General features: G+C 47.1%; 1 protein-coding gene across 2 annotated transcripts in view; it reads right to left on the bottom strand.

Annotated features, from left to right (window-relative positions):
* Positions 1-2,600: 2,600 nt before the first annotated feature.
* The window catches only part of RNF43 (ring finger protein 43), an 80,670-nt gene continuing 56,782 nt past the window's right edge, over positions 2,601-26,488 (bottom strand). Inside the window, exons 3-10 of one of the 2 annotated variants that reach the window (XM_006889241.1) lie at positions 19,465-19,587; positions 10,313-10,387; positions 10,071-10,202; positions 9,400-9,504; positions 7,851-8,012; positions 7,202-7,304; positions 4,907-6,238; positions 2,601-2,794 (exon numbers count right to left, since the gene is read on the bottom strand). In XM_006889241.1, coding sequence (XP_006889303.1) covers positions 2,751-2,794; positions 4,907-6,238; positions 7,202-7,304; positions 7,851-8,012; positions 9,400-9,504; positions 10,071-10,202; positions 10,313-10,387; positions 19,465-19,587 — 2,076 coding nt within the window. In that variant the 3' untranslated portion in view covers positions 2,601-2,750. The remainder of the gene's footprint in view (positions 2,795-4,906; positions 6,239-7,201; positions 7,305-7,850; positions 8,013-9,399; positions 9,505-10,070; positions 10,203-10,312; positions 10,388-19,464; positions 19,588-26,488) is intronic. The other variant, XM_006889242.1, reaches the window with a different exon arrangement.

Raw genomic sequence — 26,488 nt, 5'->3', positions numbered from 1 at the left:
TTGGGCGGGGTGGCGGGGCCTTGTGGGGGAGGGGCGGCGCGGCTGGCGCCTGCGCGAGGTCCCGCCGGCGCGGGCCATTTGATCTAGGCCGCTGGCACCAGGCCGCCGGTCCGCTTGCAAGGATCCCAGATGATAACCGAGATTCTTTTTGTCTTCCCATTTCAAAAGCGCCAGGGCAGAGAGCCCACTGTCTCCCGCCGGATTATCGCCACAGAGACCGAAAACAAATCCTCGGGCGCCCCCACCCCTGCTGCCCAACTGCTGGAGCCCTATAGGGTTTCCGTTTGCCCTTCACGGGCATTCGGGCCCCGCGAGCGATCGACTGGGCGTGGGGTGGGAGGCGGAATGCATATTTAATGATTTTAAGGCTCTTTATCTACATTCACCCGTTTCAGCTGATAAATTCTTTGCGCGTTCTAGCATTCAGACACAGGTCATTTGCTTCAAAAGCTGCAGGAATTTAAGTGTCTTAATACACCCAACCCCACTTCCCTTTGGAGGCTTTCTGACTCAAAATGGGGCACCAGATAAATACTTCCTCTAGCAAACTACCAAACCTTTTCCCTTGAAGCCAGAGGGAAATACGCTTTGTGGGGGAGCAAAGGCCTCTCCCGCTTGATCTAGTGGCAGTTTTTGGATCCTCAGAGTAGTCCTGTGCGTGGGCAGAACCACAGTCAACTGCATGTTTATCTGAATTGGAGCTTTAGGTGACAAGGAATTTCACGTCGTTGGGTTGTATCCTTCCAACAAAGCGACTCAAGCTGCTCGGGGTCAGGTTTACAGCTAATTCACTGATATTTTCACTCTGGTATCCCATGTGAGGCTTGCAATAACTTTTCTCAAAAATAAAATCACACCAAACCGCAAACTCAATGCTATCAAACCTCACCCTGACCCACTGCTTTTCAGAGATTGTAAATCACATGGGAGGAGATTGCCCATCTTGGTCCCACGGAGCAGCTAGTAAATTCAAACTTACTGTCTTGGGGCTGGCAACACAACTGTCTATCCACCAGGCCAGCAGAGCCCCTTGGAGTAGACTCATTTTATGCAGAGACATAGAGTTCTTGCCCAAGGTCACAAAGGAAGTCACCAAGAATTGTAAATAATATATTAGTAAAGACAACAACTGAAGCACCACGAAGGCATCCCTCCCTTGTCTCACTAAACCAGGCTATGCCATGTCATTTGTCAAGCCTGCCACTCCACCTTATTCTTTTGTAAATCAGAGTTTAGCTTCTGATACCAAAATGAAAATATTTCTGTCCATATAGTCTGTCCTTCTGTAGGAGATTAAATTGTTACCCTGAAAGACAGCTGTTGACAAAATAAAACCACAAGACACGGTTGTATTTGTGGATAAATATATTAGCAAATAAATACATTTCTCAACATAGTGCCTGATTCAAGCGTCTTTCTGTCTGGTTCAGATATAAATACCCATGTGGGTGCCTAGGTGCTAGTCTCTCCACTGACTTGGAGGAAAGAAAGTTCCCAGGTGGGGGCCCTGTGCCCACTATGCCCCCACATTCACATTCCAAATGGGATAACACCTGAGGGGCCAGTAGTGATCAGGCTGCCCTGGAGTGAGTGTCACCCTAGGGAGGCTTCTCAGTCCTTGCCCACTCAGGTACCAGCTGCCCAGGCCAGACTTCTGGCTCCAACTCTACTCTAGCATGCACCCTGCGGGTCCCTATCTATATGGCGTACACTAGGGAGCTAAGGCTCGGGGCCTTCCATCCCTGAGGGCTACATCTCACTTTTCCTTTGTTCTTCCCTGCTCCCTGTCCCTGCTCTCATCTTTTCTGCTCAAATGTCTGTCTTTCCTACCTTTTCCCACCCTCTATCTTTGCAGATGAAATCCTTAAAAAAATGTTCTACTGTCTACTTGCTCTGTGACTTTGAGATAGATCTCCACAGACGGTCATTCCCTTTCCATCCGAACCCCACCTGTAGCCTCCAGGTGAACTGGAAATGGAAGGGCAACCAGAACATTTGAAGATCGAAGCCTTCATTCCTGGTTCCTCAAGATGCTGACCCACCTCGGGGAGAGAACTGTATGCCCTGGTGTTCCTCTGATTTAATACAGTGAGTCTAATGATTTAGACACAAGGAGAAGAGAATTCCCTCTAAGAACTAAGAGATGCACTGCCTGGAAAAGCTGCAGAGACCCTCTCTTTTTCAGAGACCCTCTCCTTTTCAGGACTCAGGGCTCACCTGTGCACCTGGCCCTTTTTCAGAGAATTTAAAAAAAAAAAAAGGAGCTGGAGCTGTCCCTGATGTAATTACCCTAGAACTGCCTTCCTACAGAGGATAAGGGTGGCGCTCAGGGCTCAAAGAGGTGAGACATGGTCACTCAGTCACAAAGCCCATTAGTTCTTATGAACAGGAGGCTGGAACAATAGACCCAGCAAGGCTGGGGGAGGGAGCAGCACCTTTGTAACACCTTAGCTTCCTGTTCTCAAACAAAAATACCCTTCCAGGCAGCCAGCCCACACATATGCAGTAGCTGCTTGCCTGGCTAGACTCAGACTTGCTGCTCTAGAGATATGTTCTTCGCACAAAGGGAGAAACCATCACTCCAAATCACCTCCCACCACCCACCATAACCACTGCTCTTCCACTGGTTCCAGGAAGTATGACATAATGAGGGGTGTTTGGTGAGGTCCTTTCTTCTCCAAGAGCAAGATTCCTGGTTGGGCCCTGAGTCGCCTGGAACAAAGTTTTGATTGGCGCCAAATTGGAACATCTCACACGGCCTGTTCGCACAGCTCCTCAAGCTCCTCCTCTGAGCCTGCATTCAGGGAGAGAGAAGGAAAGAGGACATTGAGGGGTCTGGTCAGGCTCCTGATGCTCCCACCTGCAGGGGAGTATGGCTGGTAGGGACCATGATGAGTGGAAGGATGAGTAAACAAACCTAAAGAAAGCAAAGTATATATAACCAGTGTGTTCCTAATACTTATTCTGTACTCACTGAATAAATATCTATTGAACTTTATTAGGAATCTGGTCTGCTACCCCATCTCCATCCCTTAAAAATGTTATTCCCACTGAGCCCATTCCATGTGACAAAGAGAAGTTCAAAAAGAAGCAGCACAGTGGTAACAACCTTGTAGGACAGAAGATATCCCATATACATAATTCCAGGGAGATAGGTTCAGGGCCCGAAGAGATACATTGAGAAATGGGAGAGATCTGGAAAGACTTCCTGGGGTTGGGGATAAATGCATTGGGACTGCAGGATTAGGTCAGAATTGGGTTTATGGGACTCTAGAAAGGCAGTGGGATATGCTGAGTTGCAGGAACTGCCAGAAGAGTGTGCCCAGTTTGGCTAAAGCACAGGGTAGAAATAAGGGAAGGGGAATAAGAGTAAGTAAGGTTGGGAAGGAAAGTTGGGGCTAATTGGTGCTGGGGCTTTTGAAAGGTCAAACCAGGAACAGAACAGTTGAAGTTTTTTGGATCATTTCTTGTGTGAGGAAGAGGATGCTGGCAACAGTACAGAGAGCAGGGAAGTAAAACAGTTTTATTGTATAAACATTCCAGTCACAAAACCTGATGTGTAGTCCCCAGGCTTCATGCTCTACTAAAGGGAGGGAAAGAGCTAGGACGTTGTTATCTGAGTCTTTATGATGCTTCTAAGGTATTGGCAGAGACCATGAATGCTGCACTGAAGAAGACTATGGGACACATAAGCAGAGAGATAGTTAACAGGACCTGGCCCCGACTGGATAGAAGGATCGGGTTGGGGGGAGGGAAGAAGCATTAAAACTAGTCAGGAGCTTAGCGAGAGGGGAGATGTAGTCTAGACCTGGTAGATAAAACAGGGTCCAACTGGAATCATCAAACACATGACCAAAGCTTGCAGACACATGGCTCTAGAAAAGCAATTAACCTTTCCCCATGGATTTGGATCTGGTTGATACATTCCATGTATTTTCCGCTGCAGACTCAAAGCCTAACATACAGAGAGCACGCGATAAAAACAATAAATGTAGAAAGGAAGAAAGCGGGGTCGGGGGGGCTGGGAAATGAATGCATGATAGCATCTCTCAAGTTCAGCCCGTAGGATCCCTAGACCAAGAGGTCTTGCATTTCAGAACTTTGCACACCCTTTTGGGCTGGAGAAATCTTCCTTGCAAGGCCCATCGGCTGAAAGCTGTATCATCCACATGATGAGAGAAGATAGGAAAGGAGCAGGAGACGGAAGGCTCTGGGAGGGAAAGATAAATTCAAAGGCTGAAAATTTAAATTATCAACATTGGTTGTAATATAGCAATAGGGATGCACAGGGCTCTCAAGAAAACAAAATTGACACTGTTGATAAGAATCTCTGAGAAAGAATGATTCCTGTCCCTATCCAAGAGGAAAAGGAGAGGATCCAAGCATGTGCAAGGTTCCTGGGAACCACCTATGAACATCAACCTCTCTCTCTCTTTGCATAATTCACTTAGCTCATCTCGTGCACCCTAATATGATTATCTGCAATGATTTCTCCTATATAATAATGCTCTCCTTAAGAGCAAAGGATACTTCTTGGCCTTCTTCCTATTTGGAGATAATATTGAGCTGTCCACACTTGTATAGCTAAGTGCCCACATACGGTCAAAATGCTGAGATGCTTGTATTTGAGCTAAGCATCCCAAGTTGTCCTCCGAAGCCTCAGCCACACAAGTGCCTCCTCTGAGACCTCTATGTAATCTGACAAATAAAACGGTAACACTTGGCAGAGCGGAGCCCCTCCAGCCACCATCAGGTGTTGTGTGAGCTGATCCAATAACATGAGTGCAACCTTTCATATATGCCTCAACTTCTGTCAGCTCCTTGCTGGCTGACTTTATCTGGCCATCTTCTCTTAGTGTCCTTTCCCCTAAACCCTTCCCAACACATACTTTCTGTGAAAACTCACCAGGCTGAGCTGGCAGCACCTGGCAGTGTGGATAAGGACATGACCTGCTCTCCGTGGTACCAAAACTCCACTCAGAAGGCCCCTCCTCAGTTGACTGTGGCCCCAGGGGCTGCTGTGGCGTCAGACAGAACCATACTGGCTGTGAACTTGAGTAACAGTGGCCTGAGGTTTCTGGTAGAAGCCTCCTGTCCAGGCCTGAAGGTCCAAAGATCAGTGAATGGGCCTCGGGAGACCAAGGGTACGCCAGGCCAGGGCCAAAGTGGGGAAACACAGGACAAGCTGGGTGCCCAGTCAAGTCCTGGGGCCGAGAGACTGGGGTGAGCTCTGAGGGGACCCCCCGCCGTTTCCTCTGTGGATGTCGGGCAGGCAGGCTGGATTTATGCAAGTTGAAAAGGCTACTGGGAATGGGGTTGGAGCTAGAAGCTTCAGCTGGGCCAGGTGCGGGCTCTGTGATGGCCTTAGGCCGCTGTGCGCTGGGGAGCTGGCCTGCAGGAGCAGATGAGTTGGAGCTGGTGGCCTGCTCATCAGGCTCTGGCTGGAGCTGTGTCTGAGCAACACCCGTCCTGGACTGGGGGGCAGCAGTTTCTGGGACAGACTTCCTGCCATGCCACTGGAACCGCTTCTTGTAGTGGTGGTGCCGGTGGCGGTGGTAGTGGATGTGACTGGAGACCTGGGTTTCCCCTGCGGGCACCACTGAGTCCAGGGACCGAGGACGAGAGGTCATGTTAATATGTGTCTCCTCCCTCCGGGGCTCCCCTTCAGGGCTGCAGTAGACCAAGGGGTCAAAGTCACTGCTCAGGGAGCTGCGGAAGGTGGAGCTGCTGCCGTGGATGCCCTGCAGGCTGATGTCTGTGCAGTTGACCACTGAGTCACTGGAGGAGCCATGACAGGGCCCTGAACTGGAGTCACTGGCTGGCCCATCTGCCAGATAGCCACTGCGTTCTGTGCTGTAGCTTTCCCCAGAGCCGCTGCTGTCGTGAGCCCTGGCCCGGCGTGGGGGCACCGGGCAAGTGGCCGGGTGCTGTGAGGCACATCTGAGCCGTTTCAGCCCCAAGCCCTGCATGTAAGGGAGCTGGGCCCCTGCCAGGCGCTGCTGCTCACTGGGAGGCCGGGCATGTGCCGCTCTGGGGAGGCGGTGGTGTCGCTCTTGCGATGGTAGGAAGGGACCAGGTCGTGGGGACCGAGTCACTGAATTCTGAGAAGGGCTTAGCAGGTAGGCAGCAGGGAAGTGATAGTGGGCATGTCCAGGATGCTGGCGAATGAGGTGGAGTCTCCGGCCTGGTTCCTGGTAAGGTCGGGAGGATCCCAAGGACTGGGAAAAGGAATCACCCTCTGGAAAAAGAATCAAGAGCATAGGTGTCTGATTCCATCAACTTAAGGAGGAGGCATTCGAAAGGCATGGCTACAGGTAGTCTATTTGACCCTGTATAGCCTGTGAGGGCTGGTGGCCTAGTGGTAAGGAGTTGTACTACAAACCCAAAGGCTTACAGTTCAAATCAACCAGCTGCCTATCAAGAGAAAGCAAACAATCTCCAGTGCTACTTAATGTCTTGGAAAGCCTACCGGGGAGCTCAATTAATGACAAATGGTCCAGAAACGACAACTTAAGAGGTCAGAGGTTAGGGGACCAAGGACACCTCTAACTTGCATGTGCCCTGGGAACCCTTCCCTCCATCCAGCCAAGTTTATCTGTCCTGGAAGTCCCACTGTTATGTGCCAATTTCTGCTCCCATCCATCACCTGTGCTCTTTTACCTAAATCATGTGTTTGGCCCAGCTGTGACTCTGGCTGAATTAGAAAAAGGTTCTCTTAAGATACTTCACTTTAACCTTTCAGGAAATTGTGCTTTTTTTTTTTATTATTTTGTGTGCGTGTACTGTCAAATCAGATCTGACTGGTACAGGAGGATATTGCGCCTCCTTCTCCGGCGAAGCATCTGGTGGATTCGAACCGTGTTCCTCTGGGATTGCAGTGCAGCTTCTTGCCACTAGGCCACCAGAGCTCCCCGGAAATTATGCTTTTATTAAAATAGGATATTATTCAGTCAGAAAATTGGAATGATAAATACGCAAATGCCCTAAATTTGAAAATCAGCCAAGTGGTCATAAAAACACAAATAATTAAAAAACCAAAAACAGTAAGGATGTCTGTTCACCCTCTCAGAAGAGGCACTCTTGAGCAGTGCACAACTTTAACAACTGTAGTGGCAGCTCTGCTTTCTCCTCAGCTTTGAGGCTGAAGCCCATTCCCATCTGCCTGCCCATTGGGGAGTTTTGTCTTTGGGCCACCTCCTACCTACGATGTTGAACATGCAGAGAGGGCACGTCCGGTGCTGATGTAGCCAGGGGTCCACACAGGTGCGGTGGAACTCATGGAGACAGGAAATGACCCGTAGCTCCTGGGAAGACAAAGAGGTCCAGCCAAGGGTTGTGTGTCTCCAGGGACAGCCAAGAACCAGCACATCCCCCTGCTGCCTTTGGCCTCCCCCTCTTGCAATAACCCACTTGAAGAAGCCCTCACAGTAGAATAGAAAAGGCATGAGCTTTGGTGTTAGGTGGGACTAAATTTTGCCAGTTAGCTATATTGACCTTGGATAAGTTTCTTAACTGCCAGTTTTCTGCCTGTAAAACAAGGATAAAAAACCCGAACCTTCTCCACCCCTCACTGTCATGTGGCTAACATGAGATAATGCATCAAAGGCACCCACTACAGAGGCTGCCCACAGCACATTCTTAACAAATAACAGTTCTCTTTCTTTAGAAGGCTAGGACAATTATCAAGTCTTGGAGGCTCTCCCTTACCTCTGCCCCATGCATAGGACACAGAGGTTACAGGATCCATATGATACCAGAGATGGCTAGGACATCAGCTTGGAGTGCCTCCTTCCCAACGGGCATTCACCTTCTCGAGTGGTCATGAAGATGAGCTGAAAGCCCTGCCTTACCTGCCCCTCCGAGAACTCCTCCAGGCAGATGGCACACATGGGGGCTGAGCTGCAGCTGCTGCCTGAATCTGGCCACTCAGCCCGGGCTCTTTTGCAACTGGCCTTGTACTGCCTGGTGGCCAGCTGACTGATAGCCCAGGCTGTTCGCTGCTGAAGAGGCTCCTGAGAAGAAAGAGAGGGCTTAGTGTGGGGGAAGACCTTCCATTCTACTGGCCCTGTAGCCCAGCTTGTATTTGGTTCCTAGTCACTCCATTAGAGCTTAGGGTGATTAACTGTCCCTCTCTGAAGCACTACAAGGCTCTTGACAAGTAGCTGAGCCCTCCTAATCCATCCCAGCTCATATCATTAAGTTTTCCTGTTCTTGATGACTGATGAGAGAAACTTTTTGCCTACTTGGGTGTCAAATAGGTAGGTAAAACGTTCTATGTCCAATACTGAACTCCTGATTCCATTAACCACCCCAATCACACATCTGTCCTTCCCAGTCTTCTTCAATCTAATGACTGGCAATTCTGTTCTTTTAGTTCCTCAGACCAAAAATCTTAATCTCATCCTCCACTCCCTTCTCTCATACCCCATGATCAATCCATTAGTAAATATTTTTCAAAATATTAACTATAATCTAAATATTTCTCACTATTTTTGTTGTTACGACTTCAATCCAAGCTACTATTACTGTTACTTAGATTTCTGTATTAGCCTCCTATCTGGTTTCTTTTCTTCCTTGCAGCCCATGCTCATCACAAACGCAAAAGTGGTCATACCAAATTCAAGTCAGGTAGTATCATTCCTTCTACTTAAAAAAACTCTTTAGTGGCTCCCATTTCATCCTGACAATGGCCCAAAGAGTCCAACACAACTTGTCCCTACAAACTCCCTGTCCTCGTCTCCTACTCTCTCTGACCTTCACTCTCCAAATCACATCAATTCTTGCAGCTTCTTAGATACACAGTGCACACACCCCTGCCTCAAGGCCTTTGCACTTATGGTCTTCACCCCCCCCCTTTTCTTTTTTTACTTACATTCCTCTTGATCTGACTCTCTCAAGGGATTTGCATAGATCACTCCTTCTCCTATTTTACACTTCCTTTCATCTTTCCCAGTTTATTTCTCTCCCTAGCACTTGCCACTATCTAAAAGACTACATATTTTATTGTCTATATCATCCTACTAAGGCATTTTAGTGGTATGATGCATTATAAGCAGTACTGTTGGCTGAAAAGGTTAGAGGTTCAAATCTACCAGAAGCTCAGAAGTTGAGAGATAGGCAGTGTCCTCCCATAAAAAATTTGCAGTCTCAGAAACCCAATAGAGGGTCACTATGAGTCAGAATCAATAGTAGTGGGCTTTAGGGGGATATGTCGTACTAGATATATCCTACTAGAATAAAAGCTCTTTGAAGGTAAGGATTTCCCCCCTCCTCTTTTAATAATAACTGCTATAATCCCAACACCTAGAACAAGGTCCAATACCCAGAACAGCAAATAATAGGAACTTGATGTATTATTATAAGGAGCTCTGATCTCCACCAGGAAGCCCCACTGCTCACCGGCCTGCTTTGTCGCGGGCGGCACCGGATGCGCAGCACTGAGGCCAGGATGATCACGAAGATGGTGCCCACCACGGTGAGGAGTATCCACACATCATAGTCTGGCTGGAGGGAACAAGCAGAGAGGGGGAAGAGTTGGAGCTCTGGAGGGAGCTGGGCTGATTCAGGAGGAAACACAGGAGCCCAGGAGACACAGGAAGCTAGAGATCTCCTGGGTCTTCTAACCAGGGCCCTGGGGCAGGGAGGAAACTGGGTGGGTGGTGCGACCCTTCTGGGCTTGGGACCACTCATAGGAGAGGGTTTTCTGAATGTCAGCTATGTGAGAAGTATTAGCTGAAAACCAGGTGCTTGGAGAAAAGGGAGAAGGGCCCACACCCTTTGCTCCGGGGAGCTGGTCACTGTACAGCCAGACCAGTGGAGAAGCACCAGCTGGGGTCAGGGTTTCATTCTGTCTCTGCTCCATCATGCCAGGAGGTCATGAAGCTGAAAAAATTTTAGGACTCATCTAGCACGTTCTATTTTGAGGCACATAGCTGGATTTCTGAAGCAGTTCTCTGTCTCCCTCTGAAACAAAAGAGGTTCTAAGGTCTCCATCGCTTCCAGGCATCACTTGCAGGTTCAGGTGGGAGGCGTGTGTGTGGGTGTGTGTGTGGGGGATCTGCCGTGCTTACCCAGGCGGGGGGCTCCTTCAGCTCGATCCTCACATGGGCCTTTCGGTTCTTGTACACAAACTCCATCAGTTTCTCAGCGTCCTTGCCCCAGATCAACACCACAGGCCAAGTCAGCCCCAGGGGCTGCTGCAGCTGCAAAAGGACCAGTGTCCAGAGAGCCTGCTACATTCTGACTTCTCCTTCCATTATCATCACCTTCCTCGATCCTGCCCCCTCCTCGAACACCTAAGGCCCCTGGGTACCTGTTCAGCAGCAGCTCGGTCCTCTGTGATGTCAAAGAGGACAGCACTGGCTCCTCGCTCACCGGCCATCCGTGCCTGCAAGGGACACAGCAGAGGTCTAACTGGGGACAGGGAAGAAGACAACTCACCCACGGCCCAACCTCACTCTGTCCCCCGAACCCCTTCCAGGGAACTCTCACACATTCACATATATGCATGTAAGGGGTTGGTGAAGCCCAGATCCTTTCGTTCTGCCCCTGAGCTCATCAAGGTCCCCACTGCCTTCCAAAGATAACACTGGTCCTTCATTTTGTAATGGAGCAAACCCTTAACAAGACTTTACTAGGCACCACAGTATGGACTAGACAAGAGGGTCAAAGAAAGTAAGAGCAGGCTCCTTCCCTCAAGGTTCTTCTCTCAGCCTACTTTGGCAGAGAGATGAGGAGGAAAGGGCAGAGAATGACCGGTTCCTGAGACAGAGAGGGAGAGGAGGAACAGAGCTGAGCTTTCCACAGGCAGCCCTGCCTGACAAGAGTCCCTGTGGTGTTGTTATGTGCCCAGGTCAGGCTAAGATCCAAGAGCCTAGACATTGCTCTCAATAAAACCCACATGGCCAAGCCCAGCCACAGCCGCAGCCCATCTCAACAATGTCCCCCTACGTAATCCAACTTGCCAGCTCCTTCTCTGGAAACTTTAAAGTCCCTGCCCAGTGCACCTTCTTCTCTTGAGGGTGGGGTATTCATCACTTAGAGGGACATTCAAGACATGGGTGGTGAGGGACTAGAAATACTGTTTCCACTAGGAACAATTGTGGATCAGGGGCCTATGGGTAGCAGTCCTGCCTACCAGAAGGAGCTATTGGCCCAGGACCCCAAGTAGAGAACTAAGCAGGCTTGGGAAGTCAAAGAAGCCAAGCAGGCAGAATAGCAGATAGCAGAGTGAGGAGAAAACAAGAAACAAACGGGAATCTAGGGACATGTGTGTGGAGTTAAGAAAAGGGAGCTAAGAGCTGAGGGTGGGGAGGAGGCCCATGGGCAAAAACCAACGGACAAGTGAGGGAGCTGCCCCTGCAGTGTGGGGCACTCTCACCCATCCCTCGAGCCTTCCTCCTATATGGCTCATCTGGTGAAGGGACCTCTGTCCCTCAAGGCCCCTGCTGAGTCTCTGGGCCTTTCTGCAGGCAGTGAAGGAGTTAATCCTGCTGCTGGTAGTGGTGGCAGGAAGAGGAGCCAATGCAGGCTTACTCACTCTCAGTGCTTTGATCTCTGCGTCCCAGGGAGAGCCTGTCTGGGCAGATCAGGGAGTGGGGAGCGGCTGCCACTCCCTGGGGCAGGCGGTGGCCAGGGGGCCCCTCAGAACCCACTGCCCCCATGGCAGGGGAGCCCCAGAAGGGTGATAGAGATCTTCCACTAGGGCCCCATTTTGGTCAGGAAAGTAACTTCCCTTTTCCCTTACTCCTTCTTTGGGAGTCTGGGTCTTCTCCTACCTCCTAGGCCCCATCTCACCAACCTAATGGATTGGAAACTCAGAATGCAGAATGGAGCTGAAAAGATAGAGGTCACAGCTTCTGTCCTCCCCACCACCACTTCCTCCCAAGAAATCTCCCACTAGGTCATCCCAGGCATCCCACCAATCTTCAGGGTCCTCCAAGTAGGGGCACAGGAGCAAATGTAGAGAAAAGGGGGGGGTGTCCTCCTATCGTTCAGGAACTTGGCTGGAAATGTGGGAGAGGTCAATCCAGTGGCCACTGAATTGGGATTCCCAGGTCCTCCAGATCCCCAGAGCAAGGTCCTGGATCTAGCCTAGCCCAGAAGAGCAAGAGAAGAGGGCAAAACCTCCCATTTCTGTAGTTTCTTACTCCTCCACCCTTGTCTCTTTGAAGGATTGGGGTAGGAACAGTGGAAAGTAATTACTGTGACTTTCAAACACCCCAGCCCATTACAGCCCATAATTATAAAGTTGTAAAAGTGATCAAAGGGCCCAGGGAGTTAGCTAACTGGGGAAAACAAACAGGATTTTCAGGCAGTGTACTTCTGCAGCCAGGATTCTAGGAACAAAAAGTAAGATTTGAGAAGAGATGGTAATTTAATCTAGGGTCTTCCATATCTCCTGCCCTCTGACATTGCAAAGAGGTGGTAGAGAGGGAGAGGAAGAATCACTTCTCTGGGAGCTGTAATCTCTGAGACACAAAGGCAGATCGGTGGTGGGCAGGCTCTCAGGAAGGGAAGACATATTTTAGAAAGAAGATAAAGAAATTTCTTTTTAGGAGCTGCAAAGAGTCAGCCAGCCCTCTAGGGGCAGCAAACAAAGTCTCTGGCAACATGACAGTAGGGGAAATGAATTAAAATCATTCCTCTGACCAGACCACAATGATAGTCTCTATAGATCTCCAGCTCATTAAAGATTTATTTAGCACCTATTGTACCCAGGGCACCAAGCCAGAGATGGCCAGGTGCCTTGAACAGCTCATAATCTAGTTGTGGAGACAAGGTTTACACTTAAGATTTTAATGATGATAACAATATTTTGGAGCGCTTGGTGGCCTTGTGGCAAGAAGCTGTGCTGCAATCCTGAAGGACACCAGCTGCTCTCTTCAGGAGAAAAATGAGCAATCTCCTTCTGTGCGATTAACTGCCTCTGAAAACCCATCAGAGGGTCAGACAATATTTGAGAATTTAAATGAAGGGAATAGACTAGTAGTTTCCAAACCTGCTTCCCGACCCTCCCCACCCCCCATCCCCAGTTCAGAAAGTCTTTCACGCTTCTCTGTCCCTAAGCAGATAAATGTGACACAAATAAGATAATATACAAAACAGATAAAATAAAAGGAAGGGAGGCCAGGTCATATGGGAATGGAGGTAGGAAGGCAGGTTCTTTGATTCCCTCTGCTGAGGTACCTCCATGAAGCCCAGGCCTAAGAGTGGAAAGCATTGGTAGAGACCCTAACTGCTGGAGGTGTGCCCAAAGGGAGATATTTTCACTTTACTGGACTAGCTGAGCTGGTGAAATAGAAAAGAGTAAATAAAAGAGATGAGAGTGATTAAATTTGAAAGCAAAGGGAGAAAGGATATAATTTTTATTGAGATCTACTCTACATAGTTGACTGGGCTTTAATTTTTATTTTTATATCAACTATTATCTGTGAGACTTTGAGCAAGTCATTTAATAACTTTGTGCCTCAGTTTTCTTTTTTTTTGGAAAATGGGGAAAAGAATAGGATCAAATTATTTAATTGGACTGTTATGAAGATTACACAAACTAATCCAAGTAAAGTGCTTAACTACAGTGCTTGCCTTGCTGTTAATAAGTTATACACCTATAAATTTTGAATTGGTATAAATTGTGTGATAGATATATTTGCAACAATGAAAGAGTAGCTGCTGAGTTTGCTATGCACAATCAAATATTTCATGGGATTTGGCTCCTTGATGTGGAGGATTAGAGTCATAGTTTCATGGAACATCCCAGTTAATTGGCTTAATATTGTATGTAGAGCCTCTGTTTTCCTTTTAGTTCCCTGCACAGAGTCTTAAAAGCTCACAAATTTCCATCTAAGGTACAACTGATCTCAATTTACTTGGAGCAATAGAAGAAGCGGGAGAATCAGGAATGGGAGGAGGAAATGAAACGTATAGCTAATCAATTCTCCAAGTAACTTGTTTACTTTGCCATGAGACCAGAAGAACTAGATGGTGCCCAGCTTCTATTATAGAATTAGGAAATATTTTTATCAAAGATGTAATAGAAGAATCTAGGTCAAAAGAGAGGAAATATAAACGGAATGTCACGTTCACATGGAATCCATACTTTCTGGAGCCAAGGAGGCTGATGAAACCCAAAATTATTCCCTTAAGATCATCTTTAAACCTTAAACCAAAATTATCACCTAGAGTTTTCTCAAGGCCAAACAGCAGTTCCACATAACCAGTAAAGAATGCCTGCCTTGCACATTATATTCTTTTAAGATCTATCTATATGGGATCAAATTGGCAACAGCAACTCAAAAGATTGATTAGATAGGAACCTTGGGAGTCAGAGAATTTATATTATTAGGAAGAAATAACTCAAAATTTGATGATAATTATTGCACAATCCAAAGAATGTAATTAATATCACTGACAAGTACATGTAGAAGCTGAAAAGTATAGAAATGGCTCAAAAATTTTCTCTATATATTCTCAACAACACAAATCAATTAAGTAAATTCTTTTTAAGACAGTCCTTGATGTATAAACAAACTTTACCATTAAGTTGTTTGATTAAATCATAATGACCCTCCATGGGACTTCAGAAACTTTAAATCACAATAACAGAGTACTGCTCATTTTTCTCTCAAGGAGTCACTGGCGGATTTGAACTCACAGAGACATGCTGATTTTGGGTGAGCAACACAACTTGCTATGGAATATGTCACTAGACCTCTCTTGGCATAAAGTTAGTGTTCTTTAAATATTACTATATCAGCTGTTATTTCTGCTTTGCATACATAATTTAATTTACCCTTATTTTTTTCAGTTTTATACCGGTTTACTTACAAAGTTCATATACATTGTTTTTCACACTGGATCTTTCCCCTTTCCTTTACTCACTCCTTCACTTATTCTTTACATCAATTATATAAGACAGTTTTTAGCCTTATTTCTGTATTGGGGAAACAGGTTCAGAGAGACTGAATAATTTACCCATGGTCACACAGATGGGGGCAAGGTTCCCACCCAGCGATTTGGGTTTCAGAACTCCTGCCCTTAGACAATGGGTTGTTTAGGTGAGTGATCTCCAGGTAGGAGGTAGGGCTTGTATCCATCACCTTCTCTCAGGAGTCAGCTCCTTTCACCAGGCAAAAGACCACTGCACTAGTCTAAGCATAAGGTGCCAAAGTCCTGGCTTATCACAGGATGGCTGTGAGCTGCTAATTAAAACAAGAGCAACTGATTTTGGAAACTAGATGAAATGATGAAAAATTGAAGGATATGAAAGAACTATGGTGTGGGCTGCAGAGATCAAGAGCGTTAACAAGTGGGGAAAAACGACACCGATGAAGATGACAGCATGACAATGTCAACCATTCATTAAAAGAGGGCATAGCACTAAAAGCTTTCATCTTTATGCCTCATTTAATCTTCATAACCATTTTAGGATGTAAGTTCCATTAGGGTGATTCCCCCTTTTACAGAAGAGGGAATGGAGGTTCTGAGAAGTAAGTCAGTGTCTCCAGTAACACTGAGCGCCAGTGGAAGGGCCAGGCTACAGCTTGAGGACTTTAGGACTTGAAATCCCTGGCTATCAGTGAATATCCATGGACACCACAGGAAAAGCCAGAACAGATATGATCAAGCACCATAGTTACGTCAGTGGTTTTCAAGTTTTTCCATCCAAGATTCCACCTTTTCTCTCCATTTCCCATGGTCCTCATTCCATAATATATTTATAACAAACAATCCATTTTCTTAGGCAACAACCTGAACTGACAGAATCCCCATCACATGCAAAGAAGATGAGTATTTTAGTCAGGTGTGTGTAACATCTAAAACCTTGGAAGTAGCTCACATTATTTCACTCTTTCTCTGTGGCAGAAGCTAGTTGGTAAGGTCAAAGCATAAGCCAACTGGGCCTGGCCTCTAGGAAGCCAGAGAGTGGAGTTAGAGAAAGTCCAAGAGCAAGGGAGCAGAAGCCAGGCAGGTAGGGGCCCAGGTGGGAGAAATCATGGGTATGAAGGCAAAGCCCTTTTCTGAAGAGTTCGATGAAGGCGGATAAGAGGGTCACAAGGCAGAGCCTATGTACTTCTTCTAAACTCGTGATGGGTTTTTGTTCTGGCTCATACACAACCGGGCTCTTCATGTGCATTATTTTCATCCCCACAATAATTGCTGAGGTAGGAAATGAAAGTCCCACTTTATGATGATGGAAGCAAGGGCCCACCAAGCTAAGCACCTCAAAGGGCACTGACCACATGTCCTTGAGTTGGTGGTGTTTGTGTACCTGTCTCATTTCTCCCACAGAAGGATGGTCTCCTATATGGGTCCCCCATATAGTGGTCCGCATAGGGAACTGTACTCCTTCCTGTAGAGCTGAGACAAGTTCACAAACCCTGCCTCACAGAGTTTTTAGACGGAAACCCTATATGGACATATCCTTACAGTGTGCCAAGTGTTCACATACGTGTATGTGACGGCAGGCACTGCTCTAAAGGAACAGCAGAGCTTCTCTGAACTCCCATCACACACACATGCACTCTCACACATACCATTTATAACACACAATTCATTTTCTTACAAGATAACTTGAACTGACAGAATTGCCATCAAAAGCAAAGAAGAGTGTTTTTTTGTTTTGTTTTGTTTTTAAACTCTAAAAGAACAATTTATTTATACCAGGGCTCTCACTGTTTACAGGAGGGGACCTCATCCCCTTCGGTTCTATAGTTAATGATCCTGTGAACAGAGCCTGGAATCGTGCCTTAGTACAATGAGCTTCCTTTTTTTTAAAAAAAAGTTATTTTTTTAAATAATTTTAATGAACATTTACAGAGAATTTGGATTTCCATTCATTCATTGAAAGAAGAGTGTTTTAGCGAGGCGAGTGGAACTGAGATATTGAAAGTAACTCACTCAAATTTACAAACTGACTAGGGCAGACCGAACACTGAACCAAATGAAGAATTGCCAAATGAAGAAATAAACTGTGTCCCCATATTTTGAAAAGCAAGAGAAAGGAACTCTCCAGAAGCAGAGGAGCTTCCTGCTGAGAAAATCTACTGCCGTTCAGGAAGGAGAAGCCATCCATCCCGGCCTCTCACGTCGGCGTCAGCACGCCCGGGCTGGGTGAGCACCTTCATTCACCTGTGGCTACTACTCTCAGGCTCCTGCCCACATCCCCGCCTGCCTGGGATCAGGACCCTGAGAACACTGAGTGGGAAGGTAGGAGCCTACGCTGCTTCTGCAGGCTCACTGCTGCATTTCCTCAACTCTCAGGAGGATGAGGAAATCCCCAAGTGAGCTGAACTTGAAGACAATGAGTCAACACACAGGGTGGGAGTGTCACTTCTCTCTCATTGCCCCTGGGAGCAAGGGCACCATGACCCCATGCAAGACCCACCACCCCTGCCCACCAGTCACCCGGAGGCCCTCACTCCCTTCTCCTCACTCTCTCCTCCAGGCGCTTCTATTGCCCGGTGTCACACTCACTCTGATTTTTTTCCATTCAATTTTCAGCACTACAAGTTAAAACTTGGGTTTTAGAATCAAATAGGGCTGGGCTTAATAGCATTAGCTGTGGCGAGCTCTGGTGGCCTAGTGGCAAAAAGCTGCACTACAATCCTAGAAGTATGTGGTTCGAATCCACCAGATGCTCTGCTGGAGAAGGAGGAAAAATCTCCTCCTGTACCAGTCAGATCTGATTTGACGGTACACACACACACAAAATAATAAAAACAAAATTAAAAAAAAATTAGCATTAGCTGTGCCACTCAGTAAATTACTTAAATCTTCCCACTTCTCATATGTCAAGTGGAGAATAAATAATAATGTCTAGTTCCTTGAAAGTTGTCAAAAAGTAAATAAGAATACACACACACACACACACACACACACACACACACACACACACTCCAGTGGCCTGGTGGCAAGGAGGTGGGCCGCCAACCCAAAGGCTGAATCCACCAGCTGCTCCACGGGAGACAGATGGGCATTCTCCTCCGGTGTGATTTACTGCCTCTGAAAACTCTGGAAGGTCAGTATGAGGTCAGTCTGGAAGGTCAGTATGAGTTGGCTCCAACTTGATGGTACACAACAACAACACACACCACACACACATACACATATGTAGTTGTAGATTGCCTTCAAGTAGAGCATGACTCACAGCGAACCGATAAACAAAAGGCCTGAAGCCCCTCTACAACTATTGACATTTATCAAAGTTCATAAAGTTCCATGTATCTATTAAAAGAATCTGTCCTATGTTCCATCTGGTACTTGGTAAGCGTACAGAAACAGTAACTATTACTAACCGATTAAAGGGATGACAAATAGAGTCTTTACAGGGCCTGAGTGGTACAAGTGGGTGGGTGGACAGCATAGTGAATGAGGGCACAAGTCTGGCTAATGGTGGCAGCTGCTGCCCGGCTCCTGCCAACCGGTGCCCATGGAAATGTAGTGCCAACGCTGCCAGGGCCTCTTAGTTTCCTTCTGGAGAAGCTGTAAATCTGGATATTTAAATTAAATGTCTCTGTTTTTAAATGGGGAAATTGACTTAAATTTTGAAAATCATTGTGAAGGCTTGGCGAAGCCCAGTTCCCAGGCCACCAATTTGCAACCTCAGAGGAAGAGGGTGAACCTTTTTTTTTTTCTGAGGGTGAACTTTTTAAGGGTAGGGCGGTGGCTTCGGCTTCTGCTGCCCCTGCACAGAGCTCAGTCAATGTTTCTGGAAGATGGGGAAGCTTCCAACTCATCCTTCTTTGCTCAGGTACTGGGTGGAGGAAGAGGCTTAGGCACTTCCAGGTGATGGGGAAGAATGATGAGCCTCCTTCCCTGGGTGAAAAGTCCAAATGTTCTGCCGGTTGTGCTCTATTAAAAAGCTGTCTATCTGGGATCAAAGTGACCTTAGCAACTTAAAAGGTTAGAAAGGACTCTTAAGAGGGCGGTGAATTTATGTAAATGGAAGGGGAAATTTGGAAAAGGAGGTTGAGAATGGCTACAGGGTTTAAAGAACGTAATCAATGCCACCGAGGGGCACATATAGAAGGTTTAATGGGTATGTGTTTTGCTGTGTATAATATGAGATCTATTTAAGGGAGATCTGGTGGCCGAGTGGCAAGAAGCTGCGCTGCGATCCCTAAGGCACGTGGTTTGAATCCACCAGATAGATGCTCCGCTGGAAAAGGTGGGGTGGGGCAATCTCCTCCTGTGCTAATTGGAACTGACTCAACAGCACACAACAACAACAACAACAGTGGGGGGGAGCACAACAAACCACTCCACCCAAAACAACAAAAATGGATCATTGGGGGCTAAAGAATAGAAGCATGAATTTCCACCGTGCTCACCTCAGTCATGAAACAGAAAAACCGAAGTGAATTAGGTCCATCCCTCATTGAGGACAAGAGGAATGTATGCATAGAGACCTTGTATGATCTAAACTGGGGAAATTTCAAGGTGTATGTGAGGTGGGGAGATTACCTTGCTAGCCAGTGACAGGCAGGGACGGGGGGCCCGTCTGGGACTTTCCAGCTTGACAATGCTGATGAATCCAGGCTCCAGATTGTCGTCATCACTGGCATTGCACAGGTACAGGGGGTGGGACTGCGGAGAGACAAAAGAGAGGAACGTGGGTTAGGGAGGCTCCGGAAACCGAAGGAGGGAGCCTAAAGGCCAAGCACTTGGGTGTTGTGCTGTGCACATGACAGGCCTCTGAGCACCATCAACGAGTGGGTCTACATAGTGCATTGCCTCAGAACAAACTTGTCACTACTCCCTGACTTCTCAGTGGTTCTAGGGCCAACACTATGGGAGGTGGAGGCTTAAATGCAGAGCCTGCTGCAAAGCATCTCCAACAACTCTCAAGTCCTGATTTTCCAAACCAGCCAAGGCAGACAGCTCCTCTTCTGGTTTCTGCCTCTCGCACCTGCTCCCCTGCTCCCATGTCAGTGCCTTAGAGTTTCACGGTCTCCTTGTTCCTGTGGTGATGCAGGTAGCATCTGCCTTCTTGGGGTGCCCCCAGGTACTGTTTAGAGATTCCCAGGTCATGCCTTGGGCCTTCTCACTCAGTGTTGCCTTGCCACTTAAATATCCCCCTACACCTCTATCATCTACCCATGCTGGGGTTAAGCAAGGTGGTGACCAGTGTGGGACAAGGCCTGGCTAAGCCGGAAGCCTTGAACCGTGGTTCCCAGGAGCTCATCCTGTCCCTTGCAAGGATGTAGTAGGAATGGAGCCAACTCAGCCCCTATGCTCTGGGTCCAGCAAAGGTTCTGAGCATTCTAAAGACATGGCAGGCTCGGGCCAAGAGCCTGTACTTCTGTACCCATCTGGTGCTGAGTGATGGCAAAACAGGAAGTCGGTGCCAACAGATGTAAACGTGATCCATGGCCCCCTTCCCTCATCACTAAAGAAACAGTTGCCCTATATACATTCTTCTCATTCAAGATGATTCTAATACTTATTTTTTTTTCTTTTTTTCTGGAATAAAAGATCAGAATGCTGTGAGAACAAAGCATGGTTTACTTGGATAAATTTATGGACAAGAAACCCCAATATATATTCCCACAAGGAAGGGACGTCCTCCAAGAGCACTGCCTGTGCTCCCTTTCCCACTGCTGCCGAAGCCTCGGAGACCCCCAGTAAGAACCACCAGAGGAAAGAGCAAGAAGCTTGAATATATGGTGATGTTTATGAGGATGATCATGTCCATGACAGACTGAAAAGCACAACCCCTTTTGGAAAGCACTTTGGGGCTATTTCTTCTCACTGTTTCACAGCCGTGCTTCGAACATAGTAGGTTCTCAATAAAGGTGCACGACCTTGCTTTGAATTATCCTTATAAAATGCTTGCTTTGGTCAGAGGGGTGTTGAAATGGGAGTTCAATTCTTGTCCCCAGAATTCAAATACCACCAGCCAGCAGGTGACTATAGTATGTATTCCTTGCCCTTCCCCCCAGGAAAGGCTGGGGTGTAAGGTTGAGGACTGGTCTCACTTCGGTGGAACCGCAGGCCCATTTGAAGCCCCAGCAGAAATGAGCTCCATCCACCTGGGTGTCAGTCTGTTCATCCATCTGACCAGGCATCCATTCATTTACTGACTCTACCAGTACTGAAAGCCCACTTGGTACAAGACATTGAAAATATGCTGAGGACTCAGGGATGGATATGACAGGCTCCATGGCGTGATGATGCACACTTGTTCAGGCCACAAGAAGAGGGATTAATAATCTCAGGTGGAAGGACAGAGTTGTCACACGAGGTGACTGGAGAAATTCTTTGAAGAATAAATAGGTATGTGTTTCCTCAGGGGAACAACAACAAAAAAAAAATGGGGTGAAATACCTGGCAAAGAAAGCAGCCTGTGCCAAAACATAGAGGGATGGGTGGGGGACTACAGGCAGCTCAGTCCTGAGTGAGTGAAAGAGAGGAAGATGCACTTGGGAAGGTGTGCAGGCGTCAGTCCTTGGAGAAAGAATGGTAAATATGCATTTAAAAGGGGCCCCTCTGGTGGCCTGGTGGCAAGGAGCTGTGCTGTCAATTCAAAGGCCCACAGTTTCAATCCACCAGCTGCTCTGTGGTTTCTCCTCCTGTGCAATTTACAGCCTCTGAAAACCCACTGGAGGGTCAGTTATGAGCAGGTTCTGACCCGAAAGCATATAACAGTAACAACCACTACCACCTCTGGGACTGGAGAGGAAACTCTGGAGAGGAGTCAGAAGTAACTGTACCAATATAACACATAATGTGTGATTCCCCCGCCGGACAAATTGCATCCTTGAAGTCCACTGCTTGGGAAGAATTTCCACCCAAGTCTCATTGTTGTCATGTGCCCATTGAGTCGCTTGTGCCTCATGGCAACTCCATGTACAATAGCTCTGAGTCCTGACCTATGCTGAGCCAGTCTCACCATCTCTGACACACCTAGCCCCATTACCCCAGTTACCGTGTCAATCCATCTCATCTGGGCTGGGGTCTTCCTCTCCTAAGCTGTCCTTCCACCTTTCCAAGCATGATGTACTTCTCCAAGGACTGATCCCCCCTAGCCTTTGGCCCAAAGTACGTGAGAAGCTCCGTCTCACTCGAGCCTTAACCCCAGATCTTAGCCAGGGTACTCAGCAGCAGCAGACAGTAGTGCTGTGTTACTGGATGCCTCTAAAGAGAGGAATGGAAAAACCTGGTGACAGTCATCAATCTCTGGTCCTAAACTATTACTATAGCCAGGTCCAGCATTAGGGACTTTACATCTTATTTTTCTATGATGTAGGTGTTACTACAGTGTTATGGTCTCATTTAAAGAAGAAAAGCTTGAGATTTGGAGAAGTTAAGGTTACACAATATTAGAACCCAATCCTGCCTGACTCCAGGGTCTTAATACCATGGAACTCCAAATAAATGGACTCAACTCTCCATTGTCCATCTTAATAATGAGGAGGAGGATAGTAACTGCTTTTACACTCACTGGGTCAACACCATGCACCAGCAGTAGCTGTACGTATTTTTGCATATCAATACTTTTCATCTTCACCATTAGCCTACAGGTAGAAATTACTAGCAAGATCAGAGATCAGCAGACGTACAGAGAAGTAGGGGAGCTCTGGTGGCCTAGTGTTAGGAAGCTGGACTGTAATCCTAAAGACACGGAGTTCAAATCCACCAGCTGAGTAAGGATGGGCAATCTCCTCCCATGTAACTTACTGCCTCTGAAAACCTGTTGGAGGGTCAGCTATGGGTCGGCTCTGACTCGAAGGCACACAACAACAAAACGGTAGAATAACATAAAACCTAAATAATTGAACCATTTCCATTGGACTTTGAGAAAGCTTGATACCTCCCCCTTACCCAGGCCCAAGAAAATGTCTTTTCCTAATTATATGTTCCTGACGTCAAAGGGCTCAGACCTGAGTCCCTGAATTGGTGGCGGTGCACCCTCAGGAATCTGTGCTGGTCCCTCTTTTCTTTTCATCCTATATGCTCTCCCTGGGTGATCTCACCCAAGCGCCCGTGGAGATGCTGTTGATTACATATCTGCAGTTTAGTCCTCTTATGCAATCCAGATGTGTATGTCCAAGAGCCCTACTTGTAGAACCTTAAATGAGACATCTGTAATTCCACATGTCCAAAATAGAAATGCTAATTTTATGCCCCCCACCCAAGCCATCCAAACCAAGACTCTATTTATTACTTCAAAAGGCAGTGTTTGTCTTCTGACAGTGTGAGTCTTCTTCAGGGTGAAGCACAGAGGTTGTCTCTGCTCCCTCATTCAGGGAAGTGTCAGAAGGCAAGGAACTCCTTAAGAAGAAAACAGACACAGATGCGTCTGCCTCCTTGAATTGAAAGACCTCTTAATAGCAAAGATCAAACACAATTTCCCCTGTGGTGGCACCGGGAGAGCGATGAGAGAAGCCAGGCAGAAGGAGGTGCTGTGGAACAGAATGGGTCTGCTTATTGTCCAGTGCATCGTGCAGGCTCATGGAAATCTGGGCTAAGGACTGTTAGTCTGTGTCATCCTGAAGGCGAGACGTTGGAAGGCCCTAGCTGGAGCTGCCATGAGAGGCGAGGTAAGAGGAGCCTGCTGAGTTACAGCCTGACTCTACCTTGCCTTGGACACGCACACTTCCCACCCTTACGTAAAGACACGCGGACTGCCACTTGGTGTGTGTGCTGTACCTCGTGTTCTCGAAGCTGTTCTCTGTCTTCCCCCCCATTCCCTTGCTTTCTCAAGATTGATTCACATTATTACCTCATCACTGGTGAGCTGTGTGAACTTGAGCAAGCAGTGGAATTTTCTGAGCCTCATACTTCTCATTTTCAGAATGGGGCCAGAAATACCTCCTGAGTGTCATGAAGACTAGAGACAAGAGATATCCGTGCCTAACACAGAGCCCGACACTTGACACTCAGTAAGTGCTCATTAAATGGTAGCTGTTTTTATTGTTGCATCTGTAGTAATAAAATCCCTTCTTATTCCTGGAAGGGACAAAGCCCTTTTCTGACTCCTTCCTCCCTTGGCAGTCGTCAGCAGTGCCTCTGAATGCCAGCGTTCCACAAGGCACAGTCCGGGACAGCTCATTATCCACGGTCACTTCCCTCCTGTGTTCAGCCCTCCAAACCCCACTGAACAAGCTCTTCCAGTTCTCAGCCCGCCTCCTTCCCATGAAGGAGGCCATGTGATCTCATTACCTTCTCACAAAGGGCATTCCAGGGCTCAACTGAGCCCCAAACTTAATGCTGGTCTTTATCCATGGCATCTCCTCCTTTTGGGGTGTGTACTCTTGCGAGCAATTCTTTCCTGTCTCCTGTTTCCCAGCCACCTCCTCCCCCACCTGCAATCATCTCTCAGTTCTCTGATTCCACGTACAGACCTTCACCCAGGCCTTGGACAGGTAACTTTACTGCCTGCTACAGCTCTGCCTTTGTAATCAGGAACATTGGCCGGGCATCAAAGGCACCTTTCTCCCCATTTCCTCTTTTCAGATTTTATAATCATCCTATCCTGAGCAACCTCTGTTACCTGAACTTAGAACTACCTGACTTTTATCTCAGGCAGCAGGACACACCAACATCATAAAGCAAAGCTCCTGAGTGAAAAAGACAGACTGGCCTGAAGTCATTGCTTCCGCCTCCCGGCACCAGCATGACCTCTGCTGGGGCTCTGTTGGTCACCATGCCCTTTACTGGAGGAAGTCAATACATTTATGGATTAAATCTAGATTGGAAAAGTGATTGTGTTTAAGCTGGGATTTAGAAACTTCTAGGCTGAATTCTCATCCTGATTTTGACCTTTTGCTATCTTGTTGGGATGTCTGAATTTCCTAACATATTGAGTGTAGGGGTAGGTTGTGTGTCAAGAAATTTTTTTCCTTCACTTGTTTTATTAAACACACACACACACACACACACACACACACACACACACACACACGTTGTTGTTGTTATGTGCCGTCGAGTCGCTTACGACTCATAGCGACCCTATGTACAACGGCCCTAAACTCCGCTCTGTCCTGTGCCAATCGCACTGTCTCTGACACTCCCATCCCAATTATCCCAGTCACTGAATCAATCCACCTCATAGAGGGCCTTCCTCTCCTGCACTGTCCCTCCACCCTCCCAAACATGATGTCCTTCTCCAAGGACCTGTCTCTCCTCACAACATGTCCAAACTACGTTGGACGGAGCCTCAGAATCCTTGCCTCCAAGGAGCCACCCGGTTTAACCCTTTCCAGGACGAATCTGTTTGTTTTCCTAGCAGTCCATGGTATTCTCAATACTTTTCTCCAGCACCACAGCTCAAAGACATCAATTCTCCTTCTATATATATTATAAAACAAGAACAAGGTATCCCTACTTGTTGTTGGTGTGTACTGGAGAGTCAGAACTGACCCATAGCTGACCCTTCAGCGGGTTTTCAGAGGCAGTTAATTTTATAGGAGGAGATTGCCCATCTTCTGTGGAGCAGCTGGTGGCCTCAAACCATGTGCCTTCAGGACTGCAACACAGCTCCTTGCCACTAGGCCACCAGAGCTTCCTTCTTAGTGGTTTTTTTTTGTTTGTTTTGTTTTGTTTTTGTTTTTGTTTTTTCAGGTGTGAAGGAAAATAAAATTGGTGGGGAGAGACAAGTCTAACCTGAGGCCCACTGACAGAAGTAGGCTTGCAGGTGACAGCGCTCTTCAGCATTTCTTTCTTGACCCAGACAATCTTCCTTGGGGAGCTGGGGTCATGGTGAATAAGGGAGTTTTCAAAAAATGAAATGAAATGATGTCTCATAGTCCAATGGGAAAGTCTGAGAGGAAAAAAGGAGCTCATTAAAAGCTCAACTTCGGGGGGGTTGGGGGTGGGCGGGGAGAAGGGTGCAACAATGAATGAATGGAATTCCAAAATCTCTGTAGATGTTCATTGAAATGAAAAATAAATTAAAAAAAAAGCTCAACTTGGAGGGAGCTCTGGTGGCCTAGCAGCAAGAAGCTGTACTGCAATCCCAGAGGTATGTGGTTCAAATCCACCAGAAGCTCTGTTGGAGAAGGAGGGACAATTTCTTCCTGTACCAGTCAGATCCGGTTTGACAGTACACACACACAAATAATAAAAAATTTTTAAAAAAAAGTTCTATTTGGGAGTTTGCATATGTTAGACCTTGAGTGTTGGAAGACAGGATAAGTAAAACTCTATTTGAATCCAGGAAATACAGAGTTTCCGAAAGAAGAGATGTGAATTGCTAATAGATGAAACTGGCTCAGACCTGTTAGCAACCTTCAAAACTGGCTTTGTACAGATGAATGAGACTCAAGTTTTAGTTTGCTCATGGCTACATTAGTTAAAGACAGCTGAGGCCAAAACAATCCGGGTCCTCCAAATTTAATCTTAGTACTCAATGCTTCATGGGGCCTCCAGATAAATAACATCAGAGAGATGATCTGTGCAGTGCAACAAACATTCGCCAGATCTGGCAATACTTAAGACTGAGGTAGAAGGTTTTAGGATCTCCACTTCTAAAATTTCCAAACTG

The sequence above is a fragment of the Elephantulus edwardii genome, unplaced genomic scaffold (genome assembly GCF_000299155.1).
Source record: "Elephantulus edwardii isolate Elephantulus edwardi_28Jun2011 unplaced genomic scaffold, EleEdw1.0 scaffold00077, whole genome shotgun sequence".
Taxonomy (NCBI): Eukaryota; Metazoa; Chordata; class Mammalia; order Macroscelidea; family Macroscelididae; genus Elephantulus; species Elephantulus edwardii.
The sequence above is the reverse complement of the archived record's forward strand: the minus strand, read 5'-3'. Positions and strand labels throughout refer to the sequence as shown.